This window comes from Theropithecus gelada, chromosome 1 (assembly GCF_003255815.1).
Source record: "Theropithecus gelada isolate Dixy chromosome 1, Tgel_1.0, whole genome shotgun sequence".
In the NCBI taxonomy this organism is placed as follows: Eukaryota; Metazoa; Chordata; class Mammalia; order Primates; family Cercopithecidae; genus Theropithecus; species Theropithecus gelada.
In genome coordinates, this window is record NC_037668.1 from 122,312,600 (window position 1) to 122,325,386 (window position 12,787).

At 49.0% G+C, this 12,787-nt stretch overlaps 1 protein-coding gene across 1 annotated transcript in view; it reads right to left on the reverse strand.

The window, feature by feature from the left end:
* ABCA4 (ATP binding cassette subfamily A member 4) overlaps window positions 1-12,787 on the reverse strand; it is a 128,464-nt gene that overhangs the window by 110,997 nt on the left and 4,680 nt on the right. Inside the window, exons 2-4 of the mRNA XM_025385846.1 lie at window positions 9,306-9,399; window positions 7,774-7,915; window positions 5,236-5,375 (exon numbers count right to left, since the gene is read on the reverse strand). Coding sequence (XP_025241631.1) covers window positions 5,236-5,375; window positions 7,774-7,915; window positions 9,306-9,399 — 376 coding nt within the window. The remainder of the gene's footprint in view (window positions 1-5,235; window positions 5,376-7,773; window positions 7,916-9,305; window positions 9,400-12,787) is intronic.

The following is a 12,787-nucleotide window of genomic DNA, read 5'->3' on the forward strand; positions in this document are numbered from 1 at the left end:
GCCAGGGGTGCTGCTAAACATCCTGCAAGGCCCAAGACACTCCTCCCTCCCCCACACAAAGGGTTATCTGGCCCCAAGTGTCAGTAATGCTGAGGTTGAGAAGCCCTGGTCTAGGATTGGAGGAGACACGTGCTTTTCCCACACTGCAGCTGTCACAGGGTAGAGGACCCTTCTGGGTGTTTCTATCATCTCAGCTTGGGCTGAGATGCCCAGGGCACTGTCGTGGACTAAGAGAAATGAGCTGGGGCTATTGAGGGCAGGAAAATCTCCATGTAGAAAGAGGAGAGCCAGGCACATGCCTGGGCTCCCTCCAGCTCCTCTCAACACCTGTGGGAAGCAGGGTTTCTTTATAAGGAGGCATAAAGAACACCTAACAGTTAAGGTGACCTTGGGGCAAGTGACTGAGCCTGTCCCTGTGTCTGCACTTTCCACATCTCCCTCACAGGATTGTTGACTCGGGGTAAGGAATGTGAAGTGCTTAGCTCCCAGGCCTCAAAACAGAGAGCACTCAATAAATGCTTGTTATGATCAAATTAATATTCTTACCCTTCCTGGGAGATTCACACAAGCACCCTCCTCCTCGGCTGGCTTCCAGGGCCAATTTAGTAAGAAGGTGGAAAAAGTTAGCCAGAGCTGGGTGGGGGTGTCAGATGCTTTGTGGGGTTGGTCTAGGACAGTGCTTCTCATTGAGGTGGGTCTGGGGAGCTGAAACAGGGGAATTTCATCCTCCAAGGAATATTTGGGAAGATCTAAAGACATTTCTGGGTGTCACAACTGGGGAGGTGCTGGTGGGTAGAGGCCAGGGGTGCTGCTAAATATCCTGCCTCAACCCCGCTAGTGCTGTAGCTCATGAGGCTCTGGCCAGAGAAGAGCCTGACGGGCCTGGGTGTCTATGAACGGACTTCAACATGAAGGGAAAGCACTGGAGTGTGTGAAAATGCCAATCTCTTCACCCTGACTTCTTCAGGGGCATGAGTGACTGTTTATCTCCCAGTTCTTCTCGAACTAACTTTAACCATCACGTGTCCCCGTTCTTTCCTGGTACCAATTCCACAGTGTTCCATTCTCTCCCTCTTCAAATTCTCCCCTCCCCAAGTGGCCAAGAGGCCTGCCCCTGTGTGCCGGACAGCCACCCTTCTCATCCCCAGGTTGTGCCTTTTCCTGAACAGCACCATATCCAGATTCATGTTGCAGCTACTTTCCTCTGGAAGGGTCTTGGGCCAACCCCACAGGCCTGTCCATGCAGCTAGGGCAGGGGAAGCCAGTCCTGAAGTTTGACCACACAGTGGCACAGTGGCCTCTCTCACAGTAATGGGCGCCCTGAGAGTTGTGCCCACTGTCACTCCCCTTTGCATAGGAAAGATTTGAGGACTTTGGGGAAAGCTGGACACAAGGCCCCAAGGGAAGAAGAGGGCTCTGAGGGGAGCTGCTCCCTTTTATTCTAGTCTTCCCTCCTTTTCAAAAACATAAATCTGGCTGTCTTCCAAACCCAGCCTCCCACTTTTCCTCCTGTCGCTGGGTGCCAGCTCCACTCTTCTTTTCCCAATTACCCCTTCATATACAGCCTTGTACACTCTCACTCCACCAACACCATCCCCAACACACACACGCACACACATGAACGCACAACATGCACACACACACATGCATGCACACACACGCATGCACATGCAGACACATACATGGGAGATCTCTTGAGAGTTGGAGGCTATGGCTCCTGCTTTTATTATACTCCTCATTGTACCTAGCAATGCTGAGTGCACAGATGCAAGCCCTTGAAGTCACCTCTCTCTGACACCAGCATTAAAGACTGACATCAAATCAGAGTCTCAATAAATGTCTGTTGAATGACATGAGGCATTCAGTAAATAACTGTTGTCTTGACCTGAGAGTCAGGACTCCATTTGACTGTTTATCTCTTCGTTATTCTTTAACTCACTCACCTGACCTTACATACAAATATCTTGCTGGGGAGAAGGGGCAAAACAAGAAAAGCTGGGAGCGATGTTGCCCAGGCTTGGCATGCCAGACCACCCAGGTGACAGGGCTGCTGTGGCCTTGGGGGGAAGGGGGAGCGTGCTGGCTCCCGGTACACCTGAGGAGGGTGGGGGCCCGGGCGAAGAGGAGGTCGATACCAGACAGAAGCTTCCCTACACTCCTGAGGGAGAAATGTGAACTGGGAGCCTGAGGAAAGAAAAATAAATTTCGTTTAAAATGTGGTTCTTCTTGTTCCCTTCCCTAGGAAGATTAGAGGCTGGGGGGTGGGGACTGCTGAGGCCCCAGGAGCTGAGGGTGGGGGTGGGAGGGAAGCCAGGAGAATGTAGGAGGCTCCCGGGAGGAAGGTGTTTTAAAGATGATTGAGAGACCACAGAGCTCGCTTCAAGGGAGAGGGAAGGGGGCTCCATGCCTGGTCTTTTACCATTAATCCTCCCTGCTGAGAATGCAGTACTACAGGTTTGCCATGAAAGAAAACCTCTGCCTGGGTCAACCAGTGGCATGCCTTCCCAGGTGGCTGTGCAGCAGCACGCCCAGCACCAGCCCCGCCACCCCCACCCGCTTGCTTTCCAAGGTGGGCTCTTCCACAGCACTGGCCTGATGGGTCCATGCTCACAGTGAGCAGCGCCCCGGTGAATCTCGACAGACTGAAACAGTCTTTGTTCCTGACAGTGCCCTTCAGGCCCTGGCCTGGGATTTCCTCAGAGACTGTGTCCCTTACTTGGGGATGGATCCCTGTCCCCTCTCACAGCCTCTAAGGCCAGGGATCTTGCAGAGCCTCCATTCCCACGGGGCCGTGGCCAGCCTTTCCTGAGCCCTTGTCCCCAGATTTGCTCCGTTATGGACTTCTCAAAGCCTGAAGCCGGCAGAAGGAACCGCCTGCATACCGACTCAAAACCAGTCCTGCTCTGGGGTTAAGAAATAGTGATTTGGGTTCTCATATCCACATTGTAAAAGTCACAGAGAAACTGTGGTTTGAAATTACTTCCTTCACACTTCCTCCCAGCAGGACTCAATCTGATGATCAGACACTTAAGTGAAATGTCTGCCTCATCATCGAACCCACTGGATGCATGAGGTATGTCGTCCCGCCAGGAGCTGGACAGCCCACGTTTGCATCTGTTTGTTTAAATTAGGAAAAAAAAAAAAACAAAACAAAACACCTTCTGGTTGGTGCCTAGGGGAAGGGGGGTTTCTTACTATTAAAATGGTAATTGTACTCATACCATATAACGTTCTTCAAACTTGGGCTCACTAAAACAAACTTTTCTATCCAGGGCAGCAAAGAATGGAGTGTTTATAATGCAGTTTGTAGAAGTGACTACATAAAGTCTATGCTTTACTAGTTTGAAACAATGAGAACGTAATTGAGCATCTTGATGCACCAATCTGGTCACACGCCTGTCCTTTCTCACTCGGATAGGGAGAGAAGGCTTCAGAAGGCAGCTGGATGGGAGGAGGATCAGATTCTCCTCGGAGAAGTTTCCCCCGTTGACTCTCCTGTGCTCCTGAATCTCCTACTTACTTCCCGCCACCCGGCCGCGCATGCGCTGTGGTCATTTTCTGCTCACTCATCTCTCACCTTCTGCCCTGTGAGCCCTCTGAGGGCTGGCATTCGCCTGACTCATCTCTCCATCCCCAGAGACCAGCCCAGTGCCTGGCTCACAGGAAGCATCGAAAGTTGGCTAAGTGTTGAAGGAGCTGCACGCACACAGAGGAAGGTGCCTCCGGGGCTGAGTTCAACCATTCTCCCACATTTCTTGTTTGGAACCTGCAGCAGAAGCTGTTCTATCGATACAGCCTCTCCCACTCCCCTGGTAGACCATTTGGTGACCCCTTTCTCATCTTGTCAACCTCTAAGGTCATCCTTAGAGTCAACCCCCTCATCCCAGGAGCATACATCTCCCAGAAGCCCCTAACGGCCGCCTTCGCAGCCTCTGAGCCCCGTTCCCTCAGCAATCTCCCCCCGACTAGCAGCCTTTTCTCAGAGGGCACGCTCCACCCACAAGGCTGCAGTAACCTCTGGATTTCCGGGGAGCTTTACTTCCTCACGACCTCTCATTTCCTCCACTCTTACGAGTGGGCTCCAGTGGCCATTTCCAGTCCCTCTAGCCATCTGCAGAGGAGCCTACTACACATGTGACAGCACACAACACCCACTCACACTTTGTAAAGGCACACTGGAGTTGTTACTCTCGGGCTGTTTCTTGTTCTTTCCCTGGGGAGGGGAGACACAGGAGAGGGAGCCCATTCATCCTTCCTCTTCGCTCTTCCTGACTCCTGGTGGCTCCCACCCTGGTGCCCAGCTCCTGCCATCTTCCTGCACAACCATGGTGTCCATGTGGGGCCAACACCCTCACCTCCCATTTCCTCCTTGCCCTCACCATGCACCTGCACCTGCGCTCCACTTCACCCTGGCCACATCTGGAGGCCAGTCATCACCCACCTTGCCTTCGAAATCCTGAATTCACATATTTCACTTTCTGACCACAGCCATCAACTCTTTTATCTTGTTCATTTTCTCAATCACTTAAACAGGGTCATCACACCCATTGAAACTTCTATTCCCTTGCCTCTTCATTTCTCCCAGTCCATTTCAGTACCTCTGCCTTCTCATCCTTCCTCGTGCAGCCTGGACCTGATGCATGTAGTCCAGTGCCTGCCTTCTGCCCCCTGCCTGTTGACCTTCCGTGGTGCCTCCCTACACACCCCCAGCCCTGCATCACCCACTCTCCACTTGCACTGCCTCAGTGCCTGGATGGTAAATATTACTGGGAGAAATAGTACAATTATGCGTATTTATATCATGATGATACATGATCTCCAACCTCCCTGGCTCCTTAATGATAGTTGGCCTTGCTTCTTCATGTTCCTGGTTAGCTCTCTCTCTAGAACTCTGTGAGAATTGCACCATATCTTTACCAAACTCTGCAAACTCCTCTCCCCTGCTTCTAGTCCTTGACCTCATACTTCCCATAGCACCATCTGTCTTAGCATTCTTTCTATCTCTAGACTTAACTGGATGAGACCTTTCCTGCCTTCCTTCCCAACTTCCTACCTTCCAGGCTTCTGTGGAGGAAGAGGCATCTTCATCAAGGTGATGCTCAAGCTGCCTCCAGACCCCATCCCTTCCTGCCTCCGCTAGTATCTTTTTCACCAAATCACCCTGTTCTTTCCCATATCTTCAGTCTCTCCATGGGTAAGGCAAGTGATGCTTGAGAGCACTGGAGTCCCGCTTACCTGCAATTCTCTCCGGGTGAGTCCGGAGGGTGTCCATGAATTGGGACAAGATGCGGAGCTCTGTCCAAATATGGCCAAGGTGCTGGCTCTCTGGTGCATTCATGAGGAGTTCTTGAAAATCTCGATATACCCTTGCCAAGCTGTAAGGACAAAGCCTCATTAATAAGGAAATAGCTGTTATTCTTCTAATAGTAATAATATCTCATGCTATTTTTAAAGATTTATGTGCCTGAACTAGCTACTACACTGAGTATCCTTATAATACTGCCAAGGTAGGAGAAAGAGGTAATTTTACTTCCTTGTACATATAGGCTAACTGACAGCAATATCTCACTATCTGTTCAGTCTCCCAGTTTTGGCAGGGCCTGGTCACCTCTCAGTCCCATGCTCTGTGTGTCTCTTGCCCAGAGAAGCCTTAAACAGGGTGACATTGGTAGATATCACTGGAGGTTTTTTCCACTTTTTACCCAGATTTCTGAGAACTGTCCTTCCACCCATTCACACGGGTAGGCTCTGACAGCCATGCTTCATCCACAGGGACCTCCCTGCACACACACACAGGCACACACATACATGCACGCCTCTGCCAAGGCTGATGAGAGAATAAAGCTGGATCAACCCGATTTGTTCCCAGGGATTCGGATGGTGTTCAGAGATGGGCTTCTGATTGCCCAAGCCGAGGTGCTGTGAACTGCATGAACGGTGGCAGCCCAGTGCATTGAGGAGCTGGGGAGACTGGTCCATGGAGAGAGGTGAATGGAGTAGATACAGAGGCCAGGCCATGCAGGCCCAGATGGATGAGAGTTGAGGAAGCAGCTCCTGACAGCTCCCCAGGTCTTGGCCTGCCCCTCCTGAGCCCTGCCTTGCTGCCCTTGGCTCTGTGAGAAGGTCTAGTATCCAAATCATACATTTCCTTCAGGGGTTTAAGATTGCTTGAATGGGTTTCCGTACCTTGCAAGCAAAAGAGCCTTGAATAAGCCAATATTTCAACCATAATGTGTGTGTGAAACATGAAACCCAACTTTCTGGGTTCAAATGCCAAATACAACTAGAGTCTGGAGCCCCCTTCTCCAACTCCCATCCCTCAGTTTTCGCCAATAACATCTATAGACACTGCTAGGGCCATTCCCACCAAAGCTCCATGCAGCCTCCACTGAGCTGTCTCCAGGCCTCCCTGATCCCACATGTGACCCCATACGATCTCTCTGGATAGGCAGGTGTTTCTTAAGCTGAAAGTGCAATTGTAAACTAAAACTGCAAGGCAGTGCTTGCAGGAATATGAGCCCTACTAAATGCCATTTCCTTGACTTTGCTAGGAAGACAGATGTTTCCTCTTCTATCATCCTGTAATCTGGGGGTCAGCAAACATAAAAATTACAGACTTACAGACTACTCAACTCTGCCATTGTAGGGCACATGCAGTCATAGTTTGTTCACAGTGGGGAAGGCTACCTCCAATCATTAGGTTGATCTATCAAACTCTTTTTCCTTTTTAGTCTAAAAGTGGGCTTCTCCTGGAAGAATCATACTGAGCTCCTCCAAGGAAAAAACTAAAGTAACTAGGTATCTCAGTTTTCACCTAGCCTGGTGTTTATACAGGTAGGGTAAAGCCTGCTCCCCAACAGGCCCTTGCTGGTGGCTTTCAGGTGTGGGCTGTCCAAGATGCTGCTTAAGGTCAGCACAGCGGGTGAGGAATGGCCCTGTCCCCACCCTAAGCCTCTGTCTCTAGGATATGTTCCCATGATGTTCTGCCAATGCTCTGAAAGGGAATTCTGAAGACAGACCTTCTTCCTGTGGGATTCGACTTGAGTTTTGACCCTAGACCAGAGGCTATTAACCTGGCATCCACAATTCCCTGAAATCAGATGTACAGTGTAATGTTTGGCATGTGCCCATTTTTCTTGGGAGAGCGGTCATTGGTTTTCATCAGTTTTTCAGAATGGGCTGCAGGCCCACAGTGAAGAGCCACTGCACCGGAGCCATATTCCAAGATCTCACCACTCCAGGGGGCCGACAGCAGTTACGACAGAAGATTTGGAAATTGTTTTTTTCTCCCAGGAAGTAAACTTCACTTTGTAAACCTGACTTCATTTATCTTCTCAATGCTCCCTGACATTTTTCCTAGCCCTTAGATGTCCAAGAAAGCTTTTAAAGAGAGATCTGTCCAGGTTGATCAGCATGAGGGAACTGAGGTTTTCTCCTACAATGATTCACTCCACTCAAGCAGGTCAATGACCAGAAGGCAGTGGACATATCTCTGCAGTGGGCTGCCATCGGACTCCAGGTCACATTTTGGGGATATAAGGACCAAGAAATTGTGTGCATGTGGCCTTAGCTTGGAGATTTCTCCCCAAGTGCCCTGACAGTTAACAGAATATTCCAGAGAGGAAACCTGCTCTGCTCCTAAGAAGTTAGGGGCTCGGCAAGCCACAAGAACACTCTTCCAGTGCTCCATGCTCTGTGGACGCACGTGTGCATTTCAGCACGTGAAGGAGTGTGCAGCTTCCTCCCCTGCATGGTAGAGATCTCAAGACTTACATGGAGTTGTTGTAGTTTGACACAATTCCAGGAGATTCTCCTGGGGTGGGGCTTTGAAAGCAGGGATTGTTCACATTGCAGAAGATCCCCTGGAGCCACGGCAGCATTCCTGCTGAGGGCATCGCCTTGTTAGGAAAATGGCCTTTAAAACAGAAAATGAGGACAAGACGGGATTAGTCATGGAGCCCAAGCAGGATGCAGACCTAGGAGTTGGCTTTTTTGGGAAGGAGCCCGGGCCCCTCTGATGTCCTCCTTCATTCTCAGCATTTAAGAAGCAGGAGCATCTCATGTGTGCCAGGCCCTGTGCTGGGTGCTAGAGACATGGCCTGTTCTCTCAAGCTCCCGGTGTAGTGGGGAGACAGACAGTTGTTGTAATAGGCATGGGTGGAAATGTGAAGGGGAAGCAAGGGGGGACACATCATTTTGTGCTGAGAGGGGCATAGGAGTGTTAGTTCAAGAAGCCTCCACGCAGCTGCTGCTGCTGCTTGAGCATAGGCTCATCTATTCCTTCAGCCACGGTGAACTGAGCACCTACCCCCAAGCATGCAGTAGGGCTGCAGGATATGGGCTGCTTGGGGAGAGGTAAAGAAGGAAGAGTCTGATGGATAGGAGGCTGATTCAGAACTGGGGCCTGAAACTCATGAACGAGAGGGTGAAGATCAAGAATAGAGGACTGGGCAGCTTTGCATAATGCTTTAGGCTTCCACATTAGCCGCATAGACGGCCAGAAACCAGGTGAAGCATTTCCCACAGGGGCAGAGTGTAACAGAGGCTCTCACTAGGTTCCTTTCAGGTCTGCAGACACCTCAGGGGTCCAAGAAATAAAATTTTTCTTCAGTACAATTGTATAGCATCCCTTTTCCTCATTTTTCTCTGGCATCATGTATAACATATCCTCTATACAGATTTCTGAAATATTTTACAGAACTCATCTATAAATCTCTTCTCTTTAAAACAAGAGAGTTTAGGTATAAAAAATAAAAAACAAAACAAACAGGAATAAGTGCACAGTCTCTTAGTAACTACACACAAGTATTTGCTTAGAATGTTTAGGATTAAAACATGAAAATTTGGGCTGGACAAGGTGGCTCATGCCTGTAATCCCAGCGCTTTAGGACGCTGAGGTGGGAGGATCACTTGAGGCCAGGGGTTCAAGGCCAGCCCGGGCAATGTAGTGACTCTGTCTCTACAAAAAACAAAAGATTAGCTGGGAGCAGTGGCTCATGCCTATAATCCCAGCACTTTGGAAGCCGAGGCAGGAGGATCACTTGAGCCCAAGAGATAGAAGTTTCAGTGTGCCATGGTCCCAACACTGTACTCCAGCCTAGGCAACAGAATGAGACCCTGTCTCTAAACATTTTCTTTAAAATTCTAATTTGTGTAACATTGATACATCTGTCATATGCATCATAGACAGGAAATGATGATAAGCGGATCAGATCCCCACCCCCCCCCACCCCAAGACCTTTCTAGACAAAAGGCCCAGACCAATATCTCTCCAGGGCTTACCCAAGCTACCCTGCTATGCTTACATTCATGTTGGCTATAGAGCGGGTTGGCGTTCCTTAACCAGATCAAGACCAGAAATAAAGATAAAGGCCACACGAGTTCCACCACAAAGCGAATCTGGAAAAACAAAACAAAAAGAGAGAAAGTTCAGCGGTGCTAAGAGATTATAGAAAACATAACCAGAGCAGACACACCCATCCTCAGAGCCCGTGTGAGAAGTAGGACTTTGGTTGTGGTATATTTACCTAAACAGTTTCCTTCTTTTACCCCCTCCCCACCATACAACTTCTACCTTGTTTTATTATATCAATCAGATTTTGTGTCCATCTGGGTTCTACTCTGCCTCTATTTTAGAAAGCTGCATTAGCATGAGACTTTCATAAAGGATCATCAAGATCCTCTGCTTCAGTGCATTTTAGCTGTCACTATGCACATGAATGCAGATTTGGGTTCAGTATGGCCCCACCAGAGCTTGCATTTCTAATATGCTCCCAGGTAATGCTGATTTAACAGGTAGCAAAGATTTCTCTGTCACCACTCACTCTGCAGATAAAGGAAGAGGCTCAGAGGAGGCAGGTGACCTGTGCAGTGTCACATCAGCAGTGGCAGCATCAGAACCAAAATCCAGCCTCCTGTTTCTGGGGCCAATGTCCTTTCCCGCCCTCCCCATTACCTTGCCCTTGCAAATGTGGTCATTTAATGAATGAATGAATGAATGAGTGAATAAATGACTGTGATCCATAGCAAAGCCAACAAAAATCAGGCCTACCAACATGTTTCCTTCAACAGTTTCTATTGCTTAAAGAAACAAAGCAGGGCACATGGCCATGGGTTTTTACATTGGAAGAGGCTGCTGATGTCAACGTATGGTTGAAAGTTGGTATTTAAACTTTGGTTCCATTTGGAGCTTAAGGACTCTTGACTCCAAAAGCAGATCCAGTGGCTGTGGCAGTCCACATCCTGTGGCATTGCACATGGGGGTGGGGGTTGGAGATGTGGAATTAGGAGAGGAAGAGGGAGAGGCACAGGTGAATTGGAGAGTAGAATAGTTCTATGCAACCCTTACTCCAGGGACCTTAGGAAGGAAACACCTAAGATCTGAAGGAGATCTGAAGCAGCTGGCCGGGAATAGCAAGTTTAATAGATCAGCTAGGGGCTATTCACATGGTCTTTCATGTAACCCTTTGTTGTTTTCCTCTCAAAGAAATGTAAATAGGCTCTCAGCAAAATAAAAGACACCATAGCAGAGGCTCAATACATGCTCCTTTCCTGCTAGTAAGAACAAACCATGTTCTGCTTTTTAAAAAACAGCCTGCTGGCAACCAGATTATAAGAAACTAAAAAATAAATTGATGGGGTAAAATGATCATGCATTGAAGAAAGAAAAAGCAAAACTATTTGCGGGCAGGTGGTGATTATGTAGCTGTAACTTTTTACAAGATGTTTTGCTCAAAATATGTATAGGGAGGATGTGTTGGAGGAAGCGCGCACACACGCACACAATATGGGAAGAAAAGTATAGATTTTTTGTGAGGCACTCTTTTTTTTTTTTTTTGAGACGGAGTCTCACTCTGTCACCCAGGCTGGAGTACAGTGGTGCGATCTTGGCTCACTGCAAGCTCTGCCTCCCGGGTTCATGCCATTCTCCAGCCTCAGCCTCCTGAGTAGCTGGGACTACAGGTGCCTGCCACCATGCCTGGCTGATTTTTTTTGTTTTTGGTATTTTTAGTAAAGATGGGATTTCACCTTGTTAGCCAGGATAGTCTCGATCTCCTGACCTTGAGATCCACCCGCCTCGGCCTCCCAAAGTGCTGGGATTACAGGCGTGAGCCTCTGTGCCTGGCCCTGGACTTCCCTTTCTTAACACACACTGCACTTGAAGGTCATCACTCCTCCAAGTAAGTGAAGCCCTCAAGGGCAGTAAGCTTCCTGAGGGCAGGAACCTCATCTGTCATTGTCACAGGACCCCACATGGGGCAGGATTCATAATAGGTGCCCAATAAATATCTATGGAATGAGTGAGCCTTTGTCAAGACTGGTTTAGGAAGCTTCTCCACCAAAGCCTTTGGTGACACAGGGCTCTGATCACCAACAGTCTGTAGATTTAAGAAACAGCCTCCCCCAGGGGCATATACCTTGGTGTCTTGCCTTCCATTCTGGATCATTCCGTCAGTGGGTAGGGCTGGGAAACAAGTTTGGCAAGATAGCAACATTGAGTGATAGGAGCAAATGATGAAACCTGGAAGTTGTTCCCGGTGTCTTCACCAAAGAAATGAGACATCCAGTTCAAATCCAACACAGTTGACTCCTTTAGACAATTGCTTGCAATATTGGCTTTCTATCAAGTAGACTGGCTGTCTTCCATGCGGCAACATCTATCTGGGAGTGGTCTGGTTTGTTAAACACTGATGCTGATTTGGGAGTTAGTGGGAAGATCTGGGTTAACAACCACTTTGGGGCTTGCTTAACCTCTGAGTCTCAGTTTTCTCCTTTCTGAAATGGGACTACTCATGTTTCCTACAGTGTACACTCAGGGTTAAGAGAGGGTTACTCTGAGGTCAAGTAACTGGGGTTACTATCCAGCCTGTTCCATCTTAGCTATGTGACCTTGGGCAACCCACACAACTCCTCTGTGCCACACGGTCTCATCTGTGAAACGGATGTGATACCAGGACCTATCTCCCAGAGCAGTCGTGAGGATGAAATGGGACACCCGTGTTAAACACGAAAGCACAATATGGCATGAGGTAACAATAAACGTGAGCCATTTGTTATTGCCTCACAGGGTTGTCACAAGATCACAGGGATGTTGCAACGGCAGAAGAGGAAGGAGACAGAATTAAGATTATCTGCAACCTTGTAGGCCTGCCCTCCACTTAGTTCGTCTCCCTCCTTTTTGGATTCAGAACTGCCCAGTTGCTGGCTTGGAACCACGGGGCTTCCTAAGAAACCAGCCACACACCGTCCTCTGCTCCATATGTAAAGAGGGAGGGCTATGCACCAGGGAGGGGACCAGCCAGCTTGGCCTGCCTGTCCCATGGGTAAAATTTCCAAACCAAGCTAGTGCATTGTCATCCTCCCTTGCAAGGCTTGTCACGCACACTCCTGGCATCCACCCACTCCCTCACTCACTCATTCTTGTATTTTTGAAGAATGTGGTCTCCACAAGGCACGGTGACTTCAAGGCCTCCTCTCAGGAGTAGGGGCAGGATCAGCACCTCCTTTCTTCCTTCCTTCTTCGTCTGGCCCTGGGACTGATCCTACCTCACCTGTGCCCTCTTCTCATCCTTGAATTAGGCTGTTGTTTTCTGCCTATAGTCCCCATCCCTCAAATAATCACCCCTGTTGATTAGGTCATCACTTCTCATGTGGCTGCGCGCTGAAAACATACCGGGATCTCAGGTCATGCCCCAGATCAACTACATCAGAATCTTGGGGCATGGGACCTCAGGGTTCTTCTTTTTAACACTTCTCAGGTAGTTCCAATGTGCAGCCAAGGCTGAGA